The following is a 25,183-nucleotide window of genomic DNA, read 5'->3' as shown; positions in this document are numbered from 1 at the left end:
CTTCATCTCTGCTGCAAAGAACATAATCAATCTGATTTCAGTATTGACCATTCTGGTGATGTCCCTATATAGAATCATCTCCTGTGTTGTTGGAAGAGGGTGTTTGCTATGATCAGTGCTTTCTCTTTCAAAACTGTTAGCCTTTGCCCTGCTTCATTTGGTACTCCAAGGCCCAACTTGCCTGTTACTCCAGGTATCTCTTGACTTCCTACTTTTGCATTCCAGTCATAACGTCCTCCACCCAACCTCCCTACTGGCTTTTGAGAGACATCATTCTGGCTTTTGTCATAATCATATCCTTATTTTTTTCATTTATAGCTTCATCACTGAAGTGTATATACCTAAATGCTATAGTTTAATTTTGTTCTTTTTAAATCTATATAGGTTCCCTTAGCATCTTTTTTCCTTTGCAATCTGTTAAATATGTTGGATCATCTGTCCTACACAGTTTCCCACGGACTGGGTTTAGTTGATTACTGTCTTCTAGTTTAACAAGCCCCTGTATCTTCTATATTCCCTAAACATTAGTAGTTGGATATAAGCAGCTTCATCAGATTCAGGTTAATATTCTGGGCAAATTTATTCATTACTGTTGTTAGCAACACTGATACTCAACATCAAAATCCATTAACACATAATTTACAACAGACAACAGATGTAGAGAACAAACATATTGATACCAAAGGGTAAAAGAGGGGATAGGATGAGTTGGGAAATTAGGAGTGACACATACATACACTACTAACAGATCACTATTGAGAACCTGCTGTATAGCACAGGGAACTCTACTCAGAGCTCTGTGGTGACCTAAATGAGAAGGTAATCCAAAAAAGAAGGGATACAGTAGGAAACACAGGAGATTTGGGTTCAATCCCTGGGTCAGAAAAATCCTCTGAAGAAGGAAATGGCAACCCATTCCAGTTTTCTTGCCTGGAAAATCCCATGGACAGAGGTACAGTCCAGGGGGCCACAAAGAGTCAGACACAATTTAGCAAGCAAACCCCCACCATCAAGTATATGTATGGCTGTCATTTTGCTGTACAGCAGAAACTGACAGCAGTATAAAGCAACTATACTCCAATTTATAAAAAATAATTATTATTATTATAACTGCAAAATGGTGTTACTCCAGTTTTATCATTTTGTCTTTATCTGCTAGCATATAAAATGTCTCTATTAGAAGAAGCTTTACCTCATCTATGTTAGTTTATCCAGTGGTACTGTTCATATAGAAAAGTAAGAATTATCACTGGGTTCCTTCCGTTGGTTTATCAATTGTTTATTTTCCTAAGAGCCACAAAAGATGAACAATTAAGTTCACTGTTTTGGGTATCATTATGAACTCATAGATTTAAAGATAATAAAAAGATGTGAAGCCACTGTAGCTCTTATCCTTACAGGTGCTCACCATGTCCCATTTTTGGCCATGGGAGCCTCTGAGCCTGATCACATCTACTGATTTGCCGGAGACTGACAGGTTTTCTGGGATACAGGTGTTGCAGTGTTAAAACTGACACAGCTGGTCACCCTAGAGCCTCTTCAAGTTGGCTCCTGAATCCTTTTGTCATGACTCTACTTAGTGGTTATTGATAGTTTCCTTGGGATATACAGGTATAAAAATATTATAATGTATATTTCATGTCCCAGATCTGGAATCAAAGATTTATCAAAGAAGCCCTGATTTCCTTTAGAAGTCAGCAGCATTTGAAGACCATGTTGGGGAAACCAGGTCTGCTCATTTCTGAGACTTCGGAGTACACACAGTTAGGAAATGTTGAAATTAAAATACCACATAAATATTCATTTGCTTGATTCCACAATACACATAAAACAGTCTCAGATTAACATTATACATATATACAAAAATATATACATATGATGTGTACACTATTTTAAGATAAAATTAGAACATCTCATAAGTTCACTGATACTTCCACTTAAATAGGAACACAGAGTATTTATACTTAATCTTCTAAATTACATATGTAAATTATTTCTTCCACAGAGACTCCTGGCTCCAGAGACATCAGAGATAACAGAATTAGAATATGTATAATTATTCATTTGCTTTGCTGCATGATACAAACATTACCTGAACTCAAAACCGAAACTACAAATAAAAATATGATTGATGACAATTTAAAAAAACGGTTCCCCACATACTCTCCCCACGATGTCTTAGAGTTGAATTTTATTTCTTTGTCAAAACATACAGCCAGGGACTTCCTTGGAGGTCTAGTGGTTTGGAGTCTGCCTTCCAGCGTGGGGACAGCTGTTTGATCCCTGTTAGGAGAACTAAGATCCCACATGCTGTGGGGCAACTAGGCACCACAACTCCTGAGCCTGCTCACCTCAACTAGAAAGAAGCCTGTGCACCCCAAGGAGACATCTCACGTGCCACAAGACCCAATGCAGCCAAAAATAAATAAATATTTTTTAAAAGTAACATACAGCCATTACATACTACTTTATATCCCTCATTTAAGCCTCGTTCTTACTGTCATTGCTAGTTTTTACTTTGAAGTTTCTCTAGTCATTTGATTGTCTCAAGTATATCATCTATCAGAATCCTAATAAAAGGTTATAGGAGCAAAAGTCCCTGGATTCTATGAGGACAGCAATCTCTATACATCAAAATCAGTTCAGCTGTTAAATCCATTATCTTTTGCTGCATAAGAAACCAGCCCAAAACACAGTGGTTTTAAACGATTTGCTCTTCCTCAAAACTCTGTGAGTCAGGAGTTTAGGCAGGGTTCATGTGCTTCATGTGGTATCCCCAGGTTACTCATTCTGCTACCCCCTGCTAACCACAAGGCTTCACTCCCCTGTCCCGTGCCTCAGCGCTTCTCTACCTTCATCTCCCCACCACCAGCACGTGCTTTCTCACACCTTGATGGTCTCACAATGACTGTACTCTCAACGGAGAGTGGCTTTCCCAGAGCACAAACAAAAGCTGCTGCGCCCCTTGAATGCTAGCTCCCAAACTAGCCCAGCGTGACTCCCACCAGCAGCGGTTCTCCCGTTTTGCTATCCTGCCTACTCTCAGTGTTTTCAAAGTGTTTAGGGACACTGGCGTCTTATGCTGCTGCTGCTATCTTCCCTCTTCCTTCCTTCCTGGTATATTACTTGTTTGGTGGATAATTATTTATAAAGCCAGTTAACTAAATCATCATCACACAGAACAATGCAGATAAAATTATTTGACTTCGTTATCAATTGAAAACTAAAAAGAATCCTATAAATGTATATGGTGAAAAACACATACATGTAAAAAACATGAACATAAAAAGAGAAAAGGCTTTATGAATCCTTTCCTCCTCCTTCATATCAACATTTTCTCAAACTTTCTTACTTATATAATTTCGAAGTTAAAAAACTAAATTAAAAACCTTAAATTGGAAAGCTAATATATGTGACTTAAAAAGTAAAATGATAAAAAGTGAAAAAAATTAAAAGATAAAAAATTTATATGCACGTATGTGAATTATACCTCAATAAAGCTGTTGTATTTTTCAAAACATATGATTAAAAGTGTTAAAAAAAAATAAGATTTGAAAGTTTAAAAACTCATTTTCTTATATAACGTTAAAGTTAAAAAAGTTTATATATTCTATGTAAAGGATAACAAGCTCTTAAATTTTTCTTTCTGAAAAACTCTGAGGCAGTTCATAAGCAAACGTTACTAAAAAGAGCTAAGATGGAGATGATTCTTGGGGTGATAATTAAATTCAACTCATGTTTTCATGTATATAGATGAAGTCAGAAGCTTCTGCTCAGAGAAAGAAAAAGCCTTCTGGAAAGAGTAAAGTGGGGATAAAAAGCAAAAAAAAAAAAAAATTAAAGGTAAAAGTACTTTCTTCTAATTGAGGGTACAGCATAGTGATTTTATGTTCAAGGCAAAAACAAGTTCAGAGCTATTTCTTTCTTCTTATATCACATGCACTTAAATGAATTTAAAGCTCAAAGAATAAAAAGATTAAACAGGAACATTAAAGTTTCTCCAAAATTTAAAATGGAAATGTCTAGACAAAGTAAACAGAATAAAAATGGTTAAAACATAAAATTCCAAAGAGCCCTTGGACTTCAAAGAAGTTTCAATTTCCATGATGAACATCCCTCTTATAGGTAAGACTCATCCTAAGGTAGGAGTCAATTTAGGAAAAATTAAATACTAGAAATAAAGATATCAAAATGTACCTGGCACATTTTTCTTTTCTTTCTCTCCCTTCTCCTCTTTCTTCCTTTATGATAAATTTACCAGATACTCAACTCAGTTGCTGCTATGCAGTAGTATAATATTTTTTACAATAAGACTATAGAAAATAACACTAATACATATAAAAAGTGTTTATTTTAAACACAAATAATCCTGACCTCACACTATCATAACCGTAAGAATAAAAGCACTCATAAAAGAAACTATCACAGTGTCACGGAATCACAGCATTTTAGAGCTGGAAGAGAATTCCCAGATCCAGTCCAAACTTTCACTGTATAAAGATACTAAACCACCAAGAACACCACAACAAATATAGTAATTATGTAAAGTGAAATGTGTATTACTAACCTTACTGTGGTAATCATTTTACAATATATACATCTACCAAATAATCACACTGTGCATCTTAAATGTACACGTTATGTCAATTATATCTCAAAGCTGCAAACAAAAAAATAATAGTTTGTTCGTGACCATGAAGCTAGAAGGATGAAGAATGTAGTCGGGTCTCATAACACCTAGTCCAGTGCTCTTCATCCATGCTTTATGAATCTAGATTTGATTTTAATTTTTCTACTACAAGCAAGTTTCTAAAAACCAGGAGTCATACTTTCTACTTTTTTACATATTCCATAGAATCAAAATCACAGAATACTAAATTCAGCGAGAGAAATTCTGTTTCAGTCTGAACATTGCTGCATATTGGCTATATGAACTTCAGCAAGTAACTTTCAGAAGCTAAGTTTTTATTCACTCATAAAGTGATGAGCTATGTAACTTCTAAACACAATTATTGACTTAGAATACTTGAAATTTTTCATAAAGTCCCACATAAATTTGAAAAAAAAATTTTTTATCATGAATTCCAAGTGAGGTAGCAAAAATGAGATTCTTAAAACTTACTGTCAAAAGACTGTACTAAACAAAGAGGGGAAATGAAGTGCATGATGCTGCATTTCGTAACCATTTAATATGGTACATAACACTCTTCTACAGCTTCCCAAGTGGCATCAGTGGTAAAGAATCCGTCTGCCACTGTAGGAGACATAAGAGACGCAGGTTTGATCCCTGCATCAGGAAGATCCCCTGGAGGAAGAAATGGCAACTAACACCAGTATTCTTGCCTGGAGAATCCCCTGGACAGAGGAGCCTGGCAGACTACAGTGCACTGGGTCGCAAAGGGTAAGACACGATGGAAGCAACTTAGCGCACACATGCATAGAACACTATGCTAAAGCGAAAAATTCCTAAAACAAACCAGAGGAAATCTACAGATTACCTTCAAAAGACCAGGTCAGAATGACAGTTTCTCAACAACTAAACTGGAAGCCAGAACAGAACTGAATTATGTATGACACATATAAAAAGTTAACAAGGAAGGGAGGGAGGAAGGGAGGAAACAGAAAAATAACTTAAAAGGGACCAAAAGATTTGAAAAGACATTTCTCCAGAGAAGATACACAGTGACCAACAGGCACAATAAAAAATGCTCAGTATCACTAGTCACTTGGAAAATTTGTATCAAAACAACGATATACTACTTCATAAGTGGTAGGATGGCTATATTAAAAAGAAAAGAAGTATTGGCAGGAAAGGAAAAAATTGAAACCCTCATACATAGCTGATAGGAATGCAAAATGGTACGGCTTCCTTGGAAAACACTTTGGCGCTCCCAAAATGTTCTAATTGACATATAAGGCCCAGTGGTAGAGAATCCACCCGCCAGTGCAGGAGATGCAAGAGACACAGGTTCAATCCCTGGGTTGGGAGATCCCTTGGAGAAGGAAATGGCAACCTGCACTAGTACTCTTGCCTGGAAAATTCCATGGACAGACAAGCCTAGCAGGCTACAGACCATAGGGCTACAAACAGTCAGACATAACTGAGCAACTGAGCACACATAATGCTGTTTAGGTATATGTATATGATTTGATACATCAAAATATTAAACATAGAGTTAGCATATGACCTAGCATATCTCAGATACACATCCAATTAAAAAAACTGTACATACAAAAATTTATACACAAATGTTCCTAAGAATTCTTACTCATAATAGTCAATAAGAGGAAACAACCCAAATATCAACTGCTGCTGCTGCTGCTGCTAAGTCACTTCAGTCGTGTCCGACTCTTCTCGACCCCGTGGACTGCAGCCTACCAGGCTCCCCTGTCCATGGGATTTTCCAGGCAAGAGTACTGGAGTGCCATCGCCTTCTCTGAAATATCAACTGATAGGTAAGTAAAATAAATGGATAAACAAAAATGTGCCATACCCTTACAATGGATTATTATTTGGTCACAAAAAGGAAAGTACTGACACATCAATTCTTCAGCACTCAGCCTTCTTTATGGTCCAACTTTCACATCCATACGACTATTGCCCCCCTTGAAAGAGAAGCATGACAAACCTATACAGTGTTTTAGAAAGCAGAGACGTCACTTTGCCAACAAAGATCTGTATAGCCAAAGCTATGGTTTTCCCAATAGTCGTATGGATGTGAAAGTTGGACCATAAAGAAGGCTGGGTGCTGAAGAATTGATGCTTTCAAATTGTGGTACTGAAGAAGACCTGAGAGTCCCTTGGACTCCAAGGAGATCACACCAGTCAATCCTAAAGAAAATCTACCCTGAATTTTCATTGGAAGGACTGATGCTGAAGCTGAAGCTCCAAGACTTTGGCCACATGATGCAAAGAGCCAACTCATTGGAAAAGACCTGGACGCTGGGAAAAACTGAGGGCAAGAGAAGAAGGGGACGACTGAGGATGAGATGGTTGGGTGGCATCACTGATTTGATGGATGTGAGTTTTTGAGCAAACTCCAGGAGATAGTGAAGAACAGGGAAGCCTGGCGTGCTGCAGTCCATGGATTTAAAAGAATCAACAGGACTTAGTGACTGAACAGCAACCATCTATTATAGGAATTATATGACTAGGTTATTTACATTTGACCACAGAAAACTGTAAGGATAAAAGTTAGGTTTCTTTTTGTTCTCTATCAAGAGAAATAATTTTAAATTATAAAAAGTTAGTAAAATTATTATACACTATAGTAATAAGAACTGTACAAAAAAGGTCTTCACGACTCAGATAATCACGATGGTGTGATCACTGACCTAGAGCCAGACATCCTGGAATGTGAAGTCCAGTGGGCCTTAGAAAGCATCACTACGAACAAAGCTAGTGGAGGTGATGGAATTCCAGTTGAGCTATTTCAAATCCTGAAAGATGATGCTGTGAAAGTGCTGCACTCAATATGCCAGCAAATTTGGAAAACTCAGCAGTGGCCACAGGACTGGAAAAGATCAGTTTTCATTCCAATCCCAAAGAAAGGCAATGCCAAAGAATGCTCAAACGACCGCACAACTGCACTCATCTCACATGCTAGTAAAGTAATGCTCAAAATTCTCCAAGCCAGGCTTCAGCAATACGTGAACCATGAACTTCCTGATGTTCAAGCTGGTTTTAGAAAAGGCAGAAGAACCAGAGATCAAATTGCCAATATCTATTGGATCATGGAAAAAGCAAGAGAGTTCCAGAAAAGCATCTATTTCTGCTTTATTGACTATGCCAAAGCCTTTGATTGTGTGGACCACAATAAACTGTGGACAATTCTGAAAGAGATGGGAATACCAGACCACCTGCCTCTTGAGAAATCTGTATGCAGGTCAGGAAGCAACAGTTAGAACTGGACATGGAACAACAGACTGGTTCCAAATAGGAAAAGGAGTACATCAAGGCTGTATATTGTCACCCTGTTTATTTAACTTCTATGCAGAGTATATCATGAGAAACGCTGGACTGGAAGAAACACAAGCTGGAATCAAGATTGCCGGGAGAAATATCAATAACCTCAGATATGCAAGATGACACCACCCTTATGGCAGAAAGTGAAGAGGAACTAAAAAGCCTCTTGATGAAAGTGAAAGAGGAGAGTGAAAAAGTTGGCTTAAAGCTCAACATTCAGAAAACGAAGATCATGGCATCTGGTCCCATCACTTCATGGGAAATAGATGGGGAAACAGTGTCAGACTTTATTTATTGGGGCTCCAAAATCACTGCAGATGGTGACTGCAGCCATGAAATTAAAAGATGCTTACTCCTTGGAAGGAAAGTTATGACCAACCTAGATAGCATATTCAAAAGCAGAGACATTACTTTGCCAACAAAGGTCCATCTAGTCAAGGCTATGGTTTTTCCTGTGGTCATGAACGGATGTGAGAGTTGGATTGTGAAGAAGGCTGAGCGCCGAAGAATTGATGCTTTTGAACTGTGGAGTTGGAGAAGACTCTTGAGAGTCCCTTGGGCTGCAAGGAGATCCAACAAGTCCATTCTGAAGGAGATCAGCCCTGGGATTTCTCTGGAAGGAATGATGCTAAAGCTCAAACTCCAGTACTTTGGCCACCTCATGCAAAGAGTTGACTCATTGGCAAAGACTCTGATGCTGGGAGGGATTGGGGGCAGGAGGAGAAGGGGATGACAGAGGATGAGATGGCTGGATGGCATCACCGACTCAATGAACGTTAGTCTGAGTGAACTCCGGGAGTTGGTGATGGACAGGGAGGCCTGGCGTGCTGCGATTCATGGGGTCGCAAAGAGTCAGACACGACTGAGTGACTGAACTGAACTGATAGTAGTAAGAGTGAAAATAATTCACTTGAATAGTAGTTTTGATTTTTACTTTTTAAACTGAACATCTTCTTTTAAAGCACTTGAATATTTTCTTTTTCTCTCATATTCTCTTACTTCCTCAGAATTCATTCTCTTGAAATCTATACCCTTATAAAGACAAAATGAACTAAAATTACAAAGAAATGACAAATGAGGACCTACCTGAAGTCTTGCTAGTTGAGCAGTACGGGCTACTATTTTATTGTACGGCTCAATAATTTTTGCTTTCATCCTAAAGGAAAAACAAAAAGAGGAGAGATAAAATCATCTTCAAAATATCAATGGATAAAAATCTTTCCATTTCACTTATTTACAAAATGAACAACAGTACCTATCAACGGCTCCCTGTAAAGCCCCAATTCTTGTCTGCATCATCTGAAGGACACCTAGGAAAACATAACAGCTTACATTACTTTAGAAATTTACAAGGGTTTCAAGTTGGGTAAAAAGTTAAAAGGAAAAAACTGAAAAATGTTTCCATTTTTTTCTGCTATGATCATAATCAAACTGTATCTTTTACCTAGACTATTCAAAAACCTCTAACTAGTTTTCCTCTACTCCAAATCTTACTTCACCAACGAAGTCTTACAAGGAATAGGGTGTACACGTGCTAAGTCACTTCAGTCGTGTCCAGCTCTTTACAATCCTATGGACTGTAGCCCACAGGGCTCTTCTGAACATGGGATTTCTCCAGGCAAGAATACTGGAGTGGGTTGTCATGCCCTCCTCCAAGGGATTTTCCCAACCCAGTGATGGAACCCAAGTCTCTGTGTCTCCTGCATTGGCAGACAGGTTCCTTCCCACTAGCCACCACAAGGAAGGGGGAGTGACTGCTTAATGGTTACAAGGTTTCCATTTGGAGTGATGAAAAAAATCTGGAACTGGATAGTGATGCTTATTAATGGCACTGAATTAGCATTAATATGATTAAAGGGGTAAATTCCATGTTAATGTGTGAAAAGTGAAAATGAAAGTCGCTCAGTCACATCAAACTCTTTGTGACCCAATGGACTGTAGCCTGCCAGGCTCCTCTGTTTGTGGGGATCCTCCAGGCAAGAATACTGGAGTAGATATCCGTTTCCTTCTGACCAGTGGATCTTCCCAACCCAGGGATCAAAGCCAGGTCTTCCGCATTTCAGGCAATTCTTTACCAGCTGAGCCACCAGGGAAGCCCAAGAATACTGGATTGGGTAGCCTATCCCTTCTCCAGGAGCTCTTCCTGACCTAGGAATTGAATGGTGGTCTCCTGCATTGCAGGCAGATTCTTTACAAGCTGAGCTACCAGGGAAACCCGTTATTAATACGCATTGTACTATAATCACACACACACACAAAAGCCTGCATGATCTTTAGAAGTATAAATTATATTTAACACTTATTTGCTAAAATCTATCCACAGTCTCCCTTTCATTCCTAGGTTAAAACTGAAGTCCACAGCTTGATCTCCAAGGCCCTGAACAATTTGGGTGACGTACTCCGCTCCTGGTATATTCTCTCTAACCACCAGTGATAGATAAATAATAGATACAGAGAGCAAGTATATTATTGCCTTTACTCTCTATTTATATAACACGATGAAGAACCATTTATAAAATTGTAAAACTATTTTCAGGAAGACAGATCTTAAATTTGACTATATGCCTAAAAATGGGTTTTCTAGTATTACAGATCTAATTATTTTGAACTCCATTCTTTAAAACTCAGTTTCTATAGTCAACTGACATCACTGTAGTTTTAAAACACAGCATTCTATAAATAAATTCAAGTATAGAATGTTGTCACATATTAGATGAGGTAATTTTAAGGTTAATTAACATTCCTGCTGCTGCTGCTAAGTTGCTTCAGTCGTGTCCGATTCTGTGCGACCCCATAGACGGCAGCCCACCAGGCTCCCCCATCCCCGGGATTCTCCAGGCAAGAACACCGGAGTGGGTTGCCATTTCCTTCTCCAATGCACAAAAGTGAAAAGTGAAAGTGAAGTCGCTCAGTCGTGTCCGACTCAGCGACCCCATGGACTAAAGCCTGCCACAAATATGTTTTAATTTGGCTCAGTTCAATAGAATCCTTTCTGGACCCAGAGATTATGCTTTTCTGCTGGCTTTATGGTTCACTGACCTGAAATCTCCAAGAATGCACTGGTCTTCCTTGTTATCATCCCTTCCTTACATGTTTTTCTCTCCACAACCCACTCATGAGAGCTTTCACACATATTCCACTAAAACAGACCTTGTCAAGGTCACCAGAAATCTCCAAGGTGCCAATTTCTATTATCAGTTCTGTCTTGATCCTGTTCAAACTCTCAAAAATTCACTTCACGTTGAACCACTCCCTTCCTAAAACATGTTTTACTCTAGCCTTCCAAATCATTACACCCCCTGGGTTCCTTCCGATCACAGTAGTTGCTCCTACTCCTTCTCCATTAGATCTCTACATGCTGGAGTACTCCCAGAGATGATCCTCAGTTATCTTCACCTCTCCATCCAGAGTCTCTCTTAGTATTTAAAACATGGGGTCTGAATGAAATCTCGATCTATTCAATAAAATACTGATTTGAGATATACACATATGCACCTGTATCTATATTTTCTTTATATCTGCCTAACTATACACACACATACACACACACAAGTCTTTAGTTCAGAACTTTCTTATGACAAGTTTAAGACACCCAAGATAAGATCTGCCCCAAAGTCATGATCCTCTCCAGTCTAACTCATCTCAGTTACTTACACCATCAACTATCCAATTTTTCAGACTAAAATTTCAGGAATCACTCTTGGTGAGTTTTTTTTCCCTCAGACCTTTAATTTCCCATCAACAAATCCTATCTACTCTATTCCCATCTTATACCATCCACTTCTCTCTCTTTACATCCACCACTCTAATTCAAGGCACCATCAACTTCTATTACTCTAACTTTTAAATGGGAACCCCAGATCCTACTCTTGCCTTCCTATAGAACCACCAGAGAAAACATTTTAGAGCATTAATCACATAATATCTCTAATTAAAATCCTCCAATGGCTTACCACTGCATTTAGAATGAAAATCAAAATTCCTTTCCAAGAACCTCATCTACAATTCTTTTCTTCATTCACTAAACTCTTAATCATACTAGACTTTCTTCCCTTCAAACATGCCACACTAATTCCATTTATTGGTCCCTCAGCTTACCATACTCTTCTCCCCAGAGAGTCATGTGGTAGCTCTTTATCATCACTCAGATCTCAGCTCAAATGTCATCTTCTCAGAGATATCCCTGTTCATCCTAGCTAGTAAGGGACTCCCCTTCTATCTCGTCATCTATTTTCTTTTAGAACTTACAAATACCTGAAGTTTCCTACTAACGTATTTTTTGGGTCTAATTTCCTACCTAGAACATAAATATCACCTGAACAGTGACTGTGGCTTTTGTTCACAGGTGCCTGGTATCTAACAATTTCTCAATTAATGAGTGAGCAAATAAATTAATAAATTAAGCAATCTCTTTTTAATTAAATAGGCTTAAGTGAGATTCCTGGGTGGCTCAGTTGTAAAGAATCCTCCTGCCAATGCAGGAGATGTGGGTTCAGTCCCTGGGTTCAAAAGATTCCAAGGAGGAGAAAATGGCAACCTGCTCCAGCATTCTTGCTGGGAAAATCCCATGGACAGAGAAGCCTGGCGGGCTACAGCCCGAGGGGTCACAAGAGTTGGACACAACTAAGCGACTGACAGGCACACACACATGCACAATTAAACACACCTCCATAAAAACAGGGATTTTTTATAATGTTACAAGTGCCTGGAATCTAGCAAATTCTCGATTAAAATTTAAATGAATAAATGAACAGGACAGAGAGAGTAATTCATTTTAAGAGATAAAGCACAGTAGATTTTACCGAATGTTTTCTTTTTTAATTAATTGTATTGGAGTGTAGTTGCTCAACCACGTTGTTAGTTTCTACAAAAATATAAATTTTAATAAAATAGGCTAAATGAATACACCTCCAAATGAATTATATAGCACAAAATTTTAAATATATAGGAGAAAAAGCAGATGAAGTAAAAAGCTGGGAAACTACTCATTTTCAAATACCTAACACAAATCTTAAAATTTTTAATATGCTTAGAAATACACATCATGTTAAAATACTGATTCATACCTTGACTTCTTATGTTCAAATAATCTGCAGAATACTTTTAGATTACCATAGGAATTTACAGAAGTCAGCCTTTGTACTGTATACTCTCATCCAATGGATAATCATTCTAACTCAGTCAAATAGCGTATTTTAAATGTTGTAATCACTGAAAAGCAAGCATTCAGGGGAAAATCAGCACACTACGGAACTTAACACACATAGGGAATTACCTGGCGGTCCAGTGGTTAATGTGGAGCTCTATACCAAAGTCACTGGTATAAAGCCTTTGACCAAGGTCACAAATGTGGAGCCTTGTACCAAGGTCATCTCCGGAACTGACCAAGCCCCACAGCAATTGTTGCCATGAGCCTCCACCCATCTAAACCAGCCAGCTCCAGTTCCCTGACCCCATATTAGATTAAAAAAAAAATACCCACCCTGTGCTGTGCTCAGTCACGTCCGACTCTTTGAGAACCTCCCTATAGCACCCTAAACAATCACCTAATGGCACCCAGCAAGAACTCGGTCTTGAGGCTATAAAATTGGCCACTAACACACAAAAGCCATCGGCTCACCCTTGAGCTGGCCTGCTGTTCTAAGTGTCTCCCGCTGTAATAAACTCTATTCTCTCATTCTGCCTCATGTCTAAAAATTATCTTCCAATCCATGCACAGACCGTGACAATTAGAATTCAGTACTTTCACTGCCATAGCCCAGGGTTCAATCCCTGGTTGGGGAACTAAGATCGCACAAGCTGCATGATGCAGCCAATTAAAAAAAATAAAAAGAACTAAGCATATATACAAAAACCACAGTAAGAAGTATTTTTGTTGTGATGATTTATCTACACATATTTAAACTCAAAATCAACATACTACCATGACATCCCTATAGGTTTTATAAAGGAAAAAAATCATTTATCATTTGTTTACAAAAATTACCATTAAAAACCAGGTAGTGTTTCTTGCTTCCAGAAACTTATAAAATACTATGAGATTAAAAAAATTAACTTCCAACAGTAAGTCAGTACCTAGAGCCTCTTAATTTTCCCATAGTCTAGTATCTATCCTAAATATTCAAGAAACAGACAAACTATTATTTTTAAAATACTATGTTCTTCATCAGGATGCATTAGAAACAGTGTACATGCTGAGAATAATACCTTTGAGTATGTGTAAGAAATACTGGGGAAGCATTAAAGAATATTGCCTCACAAAAGGCAATATCCTTCTTCCTCAAGAATTCAACCAACAAAGGGAAAAATCATTTAGCTTTCTTTTGATGTGCAGTGATTAATAATGTAATCACAAGTGGTGACAGAAAACACAGTATTAGCATTTCATATATATGAGATATAATTTAACAGAATGAAAAATTCATAAAAGTAGTCAAACAAAAATAGAAGAATTCACAATAAAAATCCAATGCATTATTCTACTATACTTTCAGTTTTGAAAAGCATTTCAAAGAAGTCAAACATAATGAAAGAATTGAAGCCTATTTCCATTACTTTGGTGGAGCTGACTTTGTTTGGGGTTTGCGGGGTGTGGCGGGGGACAGTGGTTTCAGCCCCACAATGTGACTTGCTGAATCTTAGTTCCCTGACCAGGGATTGAACCTGCACCCTCAGCAGTGAAACTGCAGAGTCCTAACCTCTAACCACTAGAATTCTCTGCTTGTTTTCATTAACTCAGTTATAAAAGCACTAAATATGCACTAGGAATTGTTCTAAACATTTTGTTTACTCAAATTAGCACCATATTAGTACATATTAACACTCCTTTATGGATAAAACAGGCACAGAAAGTAACTTGTCCAAACTCACACATCTAGTAGGAAGCTAAGCAATGATTTAAATCTAGAGAATTTAGCTCAAAGGTCAGAGAACCTGCTTGCCAATGCAGGAGATGTAAGAGACAGGTTCAATCGCTGCGTCAGGAAGATCCCCTGGAGGAGGGCATGGCAACCCACTCTAGTATTCCTGCCTGGAGAATCCTATGGACAGAGCAGCCTTACACGCTACAGTCCACAGGGTCACAAAAAGTCAGACACACATGCTAATAAAACCGCAAAGCTTTACTGAAGTTTTGTTGGAACACAGCCACACACATTCATTTACATATTACTCAGTTGGTTTCACTCTGTAACAGCAGAATTTAATAGCTGTAACAGAGCTAATATGGCCTGCAAAGTCTTAAATTATTTACTTTCCAATCCTTCACAAGAAAATTTACCAAGCCCTAGGCAAGCTCTATATAAAGTATAACAGTTAATGGAAACATACCTTCCAAAGACTCAATTCCAGTTGCTTGTGCCAATAAATCTTCATGTCTTGCAACGACCTGAAAATCAAGAATGAATAATCAGCATTACAAATATTAGGTATTTTAATTTGTAACCACAATGTAGAACTGAAGGTCTCTCTCTATATGGAGAAAAAAATACAAGTAAGAAAGGTGTGTTTGAGATGTCTGATTGGCAGGAACATAAACATGCTTAAAGCTCGACATGGTGCCAAGGAAGTCTTTTCATTAGCCCCATGTTTTCCTAGTAGGATGTGCAGAAGGAAGATGTGCCAAAACTGAACAACAAAAACCTGCTAATTCTCACCACACTAATTAATACATGTTTTCCTTTTAAAGAGTGTTTTCAAACAGCAGGTTCTTTTAGCTCTCGAACTTAATCAGCATCATCACAACCACATTCTAATTTGCAAAGATAAAGCAGAATCAGCACCTCCCTGAACATCTCTCTGTTTCCAGCTTCCCCATGTCACAGCAAATCCTCTTTCCTATGGAAGACTGATATTTTTAAGAATATTAGGGCAGTGTGAAATGTTATACCAAAAAAAAAAAAAAAAGGTTAGGAATTAAAGGCTACATGCAAGACAATCCTAGAAACATCAAGAAATCAAGCAAATCTTTAGAATAATCCAGGAATCCTTTATTACAATGAATTAGAAGCTTCATGTCTAATCTGTAAACTGAAGCTCCTCATGAGCGAAGATTCATTGACTGGAACCCTAAATCCTCCACTCTGTCCAATACCAGATGTCACTGTCATTCTAGCAATTTCCTCTATCACATAACTGTTACTTTTGGTCTCCTATGTCTTATCCGGAAGACTTCTCAATTTTCCCCAGTCCACTGACATGGTGATTAATGCATCCATCCTAACACAATGATTTTCTCCTAATCCTCTTTCTTTGTCCCTTGTGATGCTGCGGAAAGTTTGAAAAACCTAAAACTACACTGTTATAGTCTCCCCTGCAATCAACTGGATGGATTTCCAAGAGATTTAGAAGACAGAAGAGGAAAGCTGTTTTCCCATTACTGTTTCAGCTAGTAAGCCAGATCCTGAGACCTGAGGCTTTAGAGACAGCTAGCCAAGATAGCCCTATTCATCATTCCAGAGTTCAGTTACCAGAGTTCAAGCACCCAGAAGGTGAACTTCAGCAGGGACATGGGAGTTAACAGCAGGTGCTTGCAGGCCTCTGGGCTGCATCCACGGTAGATCCTTCCACCCTATTAGCTGTCCATCCAATCCTCTGTATTAAGTATTTTCCTGCTTTAAATACCTAGAGTGGTTTCTGTTTCCTGTACTAAAGTCCTGACTGATACATATCTCTGTACGTCTTTTGTAATTTAAATCATCTCACTGATATTTTAAGTTATTTTGATTATATTTTATGAGTTCAGTCAGCATTATCCCAATTTTGCTTCTGCAGAAAAATAATTATAGCAGGTTCAGATCTCATACCAGGACTGAGACTTTTCTCAATCCCACATCCAAAACTACTGTTAAGTATAACTTGCCCTCTCTGGGAGATGTTAAATAGTTTTTACTGATTCCTTCAGAGAAGTTACTACATGCAAAGGATAAGGAAAATGCCAACCACAAAAAGGCAGAAAGAATTTCAGGTGGCTTCTGCAAAAAGCTACCCCAAGAAACACAGGCAGAATTTTCCCCTGCCCCCATAAACAATGTGTACTACTCTGTTTATAACAGGCATCACTTGCCTGTCATTATTTCTGTCTGTGTCTGCCACTGGTCTGTGAATGCTTAGAGAGCCAGGGAATATGTTCATTTTTCTATTCCCACAGACTACAGCAAACCAGACTATTAAAACTGACCATAAATGTTTCCCAATAAATAACTGATCTCTAACTATATAATCTGAATTTTACAGTTAAATCAACCTTAGATGTCATCCCAGTCCTAAACAAGTAGCTGTTTTAATTGATAAAGCAAGACACAAAAAAGTTTAAGGGAACATGTCTCATTTTATACCAGATCTAGGTTTCCTGGTAAATGTTCATTTATTCATGCAACTGTTCATTAATTTAAATGTTTAAGTGCCTACTCAGAAAAAAAAGGCAAGACTCAAAGGTATTATATAATATGAAAGGTAACAGCACAACTGAGACTTGGACCTATCTCATAATTCCCCTTTTGTGTCCTATCCACCACAAATTTATCAACTATCTGCAATTTCATCAAATGTTACATTTTGTGTTCATGAAGTATGAACTCCTGATGGGAACAGTTTTCCTTATTCACACTATTCTGCTTCCAAAATTCCATTTTCTATTATCTTTATCAAATGTTAGTCACTCAGCTGTGTCTGACTCTTTGCAACCCCAAGAACTGAGAGTCAGGCTCCTCTATCCATTGAATTCTCCAGGCAAAAACACTGGAATGGGCTGCATTTCCTTCTCCAGGGGATCTTCCTGACCCAGGGATCGAACCTGAGTCTCCTGCATTGCAGGTGGATTCTTTACCGTCTGAGCCACCAGGAAACACTTAAGACATCCTATTTTTTGCCAACCTATATTCCCTCCATATCAGATGAGATGATGAAAACAAAGTATGAATAAAAGGTTTTGGAGAGATGGGATATCCATTTTTCAACTGACAAAAAGTAGCTTCCAGTAAACTTTTAAAAAATGCATTTGGAGGGACTTTCCTGGTGGTCCAGGGGTTAAGACTCCATGTTTCCCAGGTGGGGCACGTAAGTTCAATCCATGGTTGGGGAACTAAGATCCCACATGCTGTGTGGTGCAGCCAAAAATGTAAAAATATATATATACTTGGGAAAATATACATTTGTTCATATAAATATGCATTTAGATTAAATAATAAAAGGATTATAAAATGATATATAATTACTCTGGGATAAATTATATGCTCCAGAAGATTGGAATTACCTGTAAGTGTAGTTCTTTATCCAACTGACTGATTCCTTGGGCAAGTTTTGCTAGTTGTTCAGCAATTACAGCTTGATGAATAGATTGAGAAGTATAAGTCTTTACATCGAAGTCTTCATTTAAAAAATCACTATAACACTCTGGGGAAAATATAAGAAAAATTATTAATCACATTGCACCAAACCACAGATGGAACAACAGACTGGTCTAAAATTGGGAAAGGAATTCATCAAGGTTGTATACTGTCACCCTGCTTGCTTAACATATGCAGAGTGCACCATGGAAAATGCAGGGCTGGATGAATCACAAGTTGGAATCAAGACTACTGGGAGAAATATCAACAACCTCCGATATACAGATGATACCACTCTAATGGTAGAAAGTGAAGAGGAACTAAAGAGCTTCTGGATAAGAATGAAAGAAGAGAGTGAAAAAGTTGGCTTAAAAACCCAACATTCAACCGAAGATCATTGCATCTGGTCCCATCACTTCATGGCAAATGGATGGGGAAAAAATGGCAACAGTGGCAGATTTTATTTTCTTGGGCTCCAAAATCACTGCAGATGGTGACTGCAGCCATGAAATTAAAAGATGCTTGCTCCTTGGAAGAAAAGCTATGACAAACCTATACAGTGTATTAAAAAGCAAAGACATAACTTTGCTGACAAAGGTCCACATAGCCAAAGCTATGGTTTTTCCTGTAGTCATGTACAAAAATAAGAGTTAGACCATAAAGAAGGCTGTGTGCCAAAGAATTGATACTTGCAATCTGTGATGCTGGAGAAAACTCTTGAGAGTCCCTTGGACAGCAAAGAGATCAAACCAGTCAATCCTAAAGGAAATCAACCCTGAATATTCATTGGAAGGACTGATGCTGAAGCTCCAATACTTTGGCCACCTGATGGGAAGAGTCCATTCATTGGAAAAGACCCTGATACTAGGAAAGACTGAGGACCGGAGGAGAAGAGGATGACAGAGGATGAGATGTTGGATGGCATCACCGACTCAATGAACATGAGTTTGAGCAAACTCTGGGAGACAGTTAAGGACCAGGAAATTTGGTGTGCTGCAGTTCACGAGGTCACAAAAAGTGAGACACGACTTAGCAACTGAAAAACAACAAAACCACAGAAATTAAACGACAGAACAATTATAACCACAGTTAACATATTTTGAGATTTTTCTGTACACCAAAAACTAATGAAAAGGCTTTCTGTTGTGAAGAAGAAGGAATACGTGGTGGCAACAGCAGAAGAGTGGCAATATTTACTAAGAATATTCCTACACATCACGTACTGACCTAAGCACTTTATACATACTAACTCATTCAATATGCACACAGACCTGTTGGAACTCATACTAATTTATTCTATATGCACACAACCCTGTTGGAAATATCATTCTCCCCATTTTACGGGTGAAGAGACGGGCAGAGACAAGGCATGAAACTTTGACCATCTCATTGTTTGAACCCAAGGCAGTCTAGCTCCAGAGCCCACCTCTGGACCACTATGCATACTCCTAAAAGCTAGTTTTTAGGAGCACCAAAGAATCGATGCCTTCAAACTGTGATGCTGGAAAAGACTCTTGAGAATCCCTTGGACAGCAAGGAGATCAAATCAGTCAATCCTAAAGGAAATCAACCCTGACTATTCATTGGAAGGCTTGATGCTGAAGCTCCAATACTTTGACCACCTGATGGAAAGAGCCAATTCATTGGAAAAGACCCTGATACTAGGAAAGATTGAGGGGAGGAGAAGAGGGCAGCAGAGGATATAATTGGAGAGTACCACTGACTCAAAGGACATGAGTTTGAGCAAACTGTGAAAACAGTGAAAGACAGGGAAGCCTGGCATACTGCAGCCCATGGGGTCACAGAGAGTTGGACACGATTAGCAAACAACAAAAAAGCTAGTTTTATCAGTAAGTTAAAAGAAAATACTGAGAAAAGATTGAAAAAAAAATACTAGCAACAGTTTTCAACACAAGAAAACAAGGTCAACAACAATTAGAAAATTGACTGGATCTGAAAATTATGGTCTCCAGTATCTCCAGATCAATGCACAAATACTGTTACAATAAAGTGAATCTGAAATTTTAAAAGAACTAGGCACATACAAACTTACAGGTATTATTGAAATTTTGGATTTATGAGTGAAATGAGTAAAAGGAAGCAGAAACCATGTTGAATGTAGGCCCTTACGAGAAAGAAAACAGGAGTAAATATAGCTGTCAAGATAACTTTCTGTACAGAAATCCACAAATATGTGAAAGGAAAATGGAATTATGAATTAAAAATAGATATACAGAAGTGAAGTCAATGTAGGTAAAAAGGATTATCTCCTAGCCATATGGTAGATAGAGGTAAGACTGCCTTGACAAGAGATTATAAAACAAGCTATAATGTACTTTTACAAAAACTTCAATTGTCTACATTCACTATAATATATGCTCAAGGGCAAAGTCTTTGCTTTCTGTACTACCACACCCACAGAGCATGAACAATGCCTGACACACAGCAGGTGTTCAATACTGGCTGAATGAATTAATCTATACATCAGCTACAAGTATCATTCTGCTAAAAGCAGAGATTCATTCTTGACTACTCTCGAAGTGAAGTGAAGTGAAAGAAGGAAACTGCTACTTTGGCCTTAATCCTGAGAACCCCATTTCCTTACAGTCTGCCAAGCAATTCTCAGAATCAAGGATCCCGCCAGGCAGACAAGTGGAGGTTATTCCAAAAGCGAAGGTTTAGAGGCAGCAAATACAAAGGTATATTCTGAGGAATAAGGATAATACTGACTTCAGTATGTCTAGATCACAATGGATATTGACAGAAAGGGTAAAGGATGGCAGGATTTGAGGTTCCAAAGGAAGGCTGGGGTGCAGTTTGAAAAGAGGCTGGTAAAACAAGCAAAATGTTCAGACTATACCCCATTTAAGGTTTTACAGCCAAGAAAGAGTGCTGTGAGCCTTGTGTTGTAGAACAGTTTCTGGCAGCAGGATGGAGGATGACTGAAAAGGGATTAGCCACGCAGTGGTGTACTGGGGCTGGCTCAGACTGACTCCTCAGAGCCAACTGTTAAACTTTCAGGAATTGTGTGAGCCAGCTGACATCTCATGTAGCTATCTTCAAACTGACCACGCTAAGGGTATTTATACCATGAAAATTCACATGTAATACAAAAGCGGGGATTTTGCTCTTTTCCCAGAAAGCTGCTTTACCAGCATACTCACTGAATAGAGCCACAGGAGTGAGTACGGTGCTATGTTAACAGCCCAAGTGACAGGATGGAGACCAAACATAGTGGCAGTAAGAATGTCAAGGAAGTGACAAATATTCAGACACTACAATGTACAAGACTTAAGACACAGGCTGGAAATGGGTGATTAGGTAGACCAAGAATTAAAAGATGATTTCCAAGATTCTTAACTAACAGACATGTAATCTTTGTATAAACATGAACATGAATGTACCCCTGCCTCCACAGAACTCATAACCTATAGGAGAACAAACACACACCTAACTTACCACATACAAGTAAGGATAACAGAGACGACTAGAGCAAAGGGTTAGAGGAGAAGGGTGAAAAAAATTGATTTCACTTTTTCACGTGCAGAATCTATACTATCTGTTCATACACGGGCCTTTCTAATAACTTATTTTGTATTGTGGTACAGCCAATTAACAATGTTGTGAGTTTCAGGTGAATAGCAAAGGGACTCAGCCACACAAATATATGCATCCAGTCTCCCCCAAACCCCCTTGCCATCCAGGCTACCACATAACATTGAGAAGAGTTCCATATGCTATACAATAAGTCCTTGTTGGTTACCCATTTTAAATATAGCAGTGTGTACCACGTGCAGATTTTTTATATGTAGAATTAGTAGTGCTTGTTCACTATCAAGATAGAAATGTCCAGTAGACAGTGGTTCTATAGCTCAGAAGAGAGGTAAGGACCATATATGAGTATATTTGTGTACAAAGATATTAATAGTCAAACAATGAAAAAAAGACCAGATGATTTAGGAAGCCACTTTAGAATGCACAAAAAAATGGGGACAACAATTCAGAAGCACGGAAACACCAAAATTTGGGGGTAAAGATAAAAAATGAAAGCAAAGAAATTAAATGTTCAGAGAGAAAGAAAAACAGGACAGAATGGCAAAAACCAAAACGGACAGTTTAAAGAAAGTAAATGGCCAGTGGTGTCAAATATCGGAGAAGGCAATGGCACCCCACTCCAGGACTCTTGCCTGGAAAATCCCATGGACGGAGGAGCCTGGAAGGCTGCAGTCCATGAGGCTGCTGAGGGTCGGACACGACTGAGCGACTTCACTTTCACTTTTCACTTTCATGCATTGGAGAAGGAAATGGCAACCCACTCCAGTGTTCTTGCCTGGAGAATCCCAGGGATGGGGGAGCCTGGTGGGCTGCCATCTATGGGGTCGCACAGAGTCGGACACGACTTAAGTGACTTAGCAGTAGCAGTGTCAAATATGTTACAAAGATCAAACATAGTGAAGGCTGGATACTAATCACTGGTTTTTAAATCAGAGGAGAGAATATCCCTAATGCTTCTCTTTTATAGTTTTCTCATTCTTACAGCCATCACATCAGAAACATCTCACAAAATTTCAAACTATGCATCTTCTCACCAACCCTATCAATCCTAATCTCCATCACTGGCAGATCCCTGACACAGTGAATCACTATTATTGATGGGAATATTTACTTCCTTAGGAATGTTGTGGGGGCAAGAGTGGAGTGAATCACTGAACTGGCACACAATGAAGACAACAATATATAAAGAAATCTGAAAAAGAGCACTTAAAGAATAAGGAAATTTAAAAACAAAACAAACTAAAACCATGCAACTCACAAGCCACATGAGGAAAAGTACTTCAAAAGTCAAAACCTTTCACAAGATCAAGTAAGATAAGGACCAAAACAGTGTCCATTTGATTTATCCCCGAAGCAAAGCGATCTCAATGGCACAGAATGAGAGTAACTGGTCCTGGAGGAGGCAGGAAGAAAATCCAGAACACCAAGAGGAGCGACTGTCTTTAGGAAGCAGTACACTTCTTTCGTAATTAAAAATATCATGTAAAAGAAGAAAGGATGGCAACAGGTTGAGGCTAGTTCACAGATTTAATGGCAAGAAATCGAGGAAGTTCATATCAGATTCTTCCAAGGAACCTGAAAACCATTTGTTGAGCTCAAAGGGAGTGGCTTGAAAAAAGTAAAAAAGATTTAAGTAATTACTGTTGAAGATGAGAAAGAGAACCAAATAGGAAAATACAGAAAGCAGCACTGAGGCTTATGCACCCTCCAAAAACTGATTACAGTTCCTGGAGTGAAACCTACTGAAATCAATACCCATGTGTGGCATGTACTACCTTCGTACAGTTCACCTGGAGAAGTTCTATTTATACTTCAAAACCAACTCCAACTAGTCTTTTTTGACATTTCCTAGCCACCAACAGTTATCATCCACTTTTCTATTCATGTTTTACTTCATATATAATTCTACTGCTACCATTATAATGCTATATTACAGTGTCTAACTTTATAATTTTACAGGACTATTTCCCCTACCAAAATCGTAAGCTACTTAAGAGTGGAAATTGTATGTGTAACAGGAGTCAAGACTTTGTAAAACTGAATTTAAATTAAGATATAAAGATGCATTAGCCAGAGATCCTACAGAACAGGATCTAGTTCAGAAAAGGACATCATTAGTAAATCTTGGCAAAAGTATGTAAATTATAATCAGAAGGCAAGAAACTAAGGGCAATAATAAAGCATACAACACAGAAAACAAACAGCAATTTAGAACTTTATTTCATTTATAACTTATTTTGTTCTACAAATGTGTACATATGCTTCTCAGTGTGATGTTCAGTTTTTAAAAACACTCTGCACCTACCATAGGTAACTGCAGAATATAAAAAGGAATTTTACAATGCAGTAAAGGCTAAGCACACAAATTATTTTTATACAAGGTTGAACATGATGTTGATTTGGGAAGGAAATTAAGAACAGATGAGAAGGGTCTTTAGAAATTTGAACTTTATTCTGAAAGAAAATAGATTTGGAGTACGTTAACGTCACGAAAAGAAGTACGTCAAGACTGTGTACTATCACCCTGCTTATTTAACTTATATGCAGAGTACATCATGAGAAACGCTGGGCTGGAAGAACAAGCTGGAATCAAGATTGCAGGGAGAAATATCAATAATCTCAGATATGCAGATGACATCACCCTTATGGCAGAAAGTGAAGAAGAACTAAAAAGCCTCTTGATGAAAGTGAAAGAGGAGAGTGAAAAAGTTGGCTTAAAGCTCAACATTCAGAAAACGAAGATTATGGCTTCTGGTCCCATCACTTCATGGGAAGTAGACGGGGAAACGGTGGAAACAGTGTCAGACTTTATTTTGGGGGGCTCCAAAATCACTGCAGATGGTGACTGCAGCCATGAAATTAAAAGACGCTTACTCCTTGGAAGGAAAGTTAGGACCAACCTAGACAGCATATTCAAAAGCAGAGACATTACTTTGCCAACAAAGGTCCGTCTAGTCAAGGCTATGGGTTTTCCAGTGGTCATGTATGGATGTGAGAGTTGGACTGTGAAGAAAGCTGAGCGCCAAAGAATTGATGCTTTTGAACTATGGTGTTGCAGCAGACTCTTGAGAGTCCCTTGGACTGCAAGGAGATCCAACCAGTCCATTCTGAAAGAGATCAGCCCTGGGATTTCTTTGGAAGGAATGATGCTGAAGCTGAAACTCCAGTACTTTGGCCACCTCATGGGAAGAGTTGACTCATTGGAAAAGACTCTGATGCTGGGAGGGATTGGGGGCAGGAGGAGAGGGGGACGACAGAGGATGAGATGGCTGGATGGCATCACTGACTCGATGGACGTGAGTCTGAGTGAACTCCGGGATATGGTGATGGACACTGA

The 25,183-nt window shown here is 38.5% G+C and overlaps 1 protein-coding gene across 9 annotated transcripts in view; it reads right to left on the bottom strand.

The window, feature by feature from the left end:
• The window catches only part of COG5 (component of oligomeric golgi complex 5), a 277,344-nt gene that overhangs the window by 251,326 nt on the left and 835 nt on the right, over positions 1-25,183 (bottom strand). For 7 of the 9 annotated variants that reach the window (XR_015162655.1, XM_086396849.1, XM_086396848.1 and 4 more), the window contains exons 2-5: positions 18,219-18,358; positions 15,296-15,353; positions 9,222-9,276; positions 9,053-9,122 (exon numbers count right to left, since the gene is read on the bottom strand). Coding sequence is in view for 6 of the 9 variants with exons in the window: in XM_086396849.1 (XP_086252975.1) it covers positions 9,053-9,122; positions 9,222-9,276; positions 15,296-15,353; positions 18,219-18,358 (323 nt within the window). In the remaining 3 variants the exon portion in view is untranslated. The remainder of the gene's footprint in view (positions 1-9,052; positions 9,123-9,221; positions 9,277-15,295; positions 15,354-18,218; positions 18,359-25,183) is intronic. The other 2 variants (XM_086396853.1, XM_086396854.1) reach the window with 1 other exon arrangement.

Source organism: Bos grunniens, chromosome 4, assembly GCF_055505025.1.
Source record: "Bos grunniens cultivar Pamir isolate PY7600 chromosome 4, Bosgru_T2T1.0, whole genome shotgun sequence".
Lineage (NCBI taxonomy): Eukaryota > Metazoa > Chordata > Mammalia > Artiodactyla > Bovidae > Bos > Bos grunniens.
The sequence above is the reverse complement of the archived record's forward strand: the minus strand, read 5'-3'. Positions and strand labels throughout refer to the sequence as shown.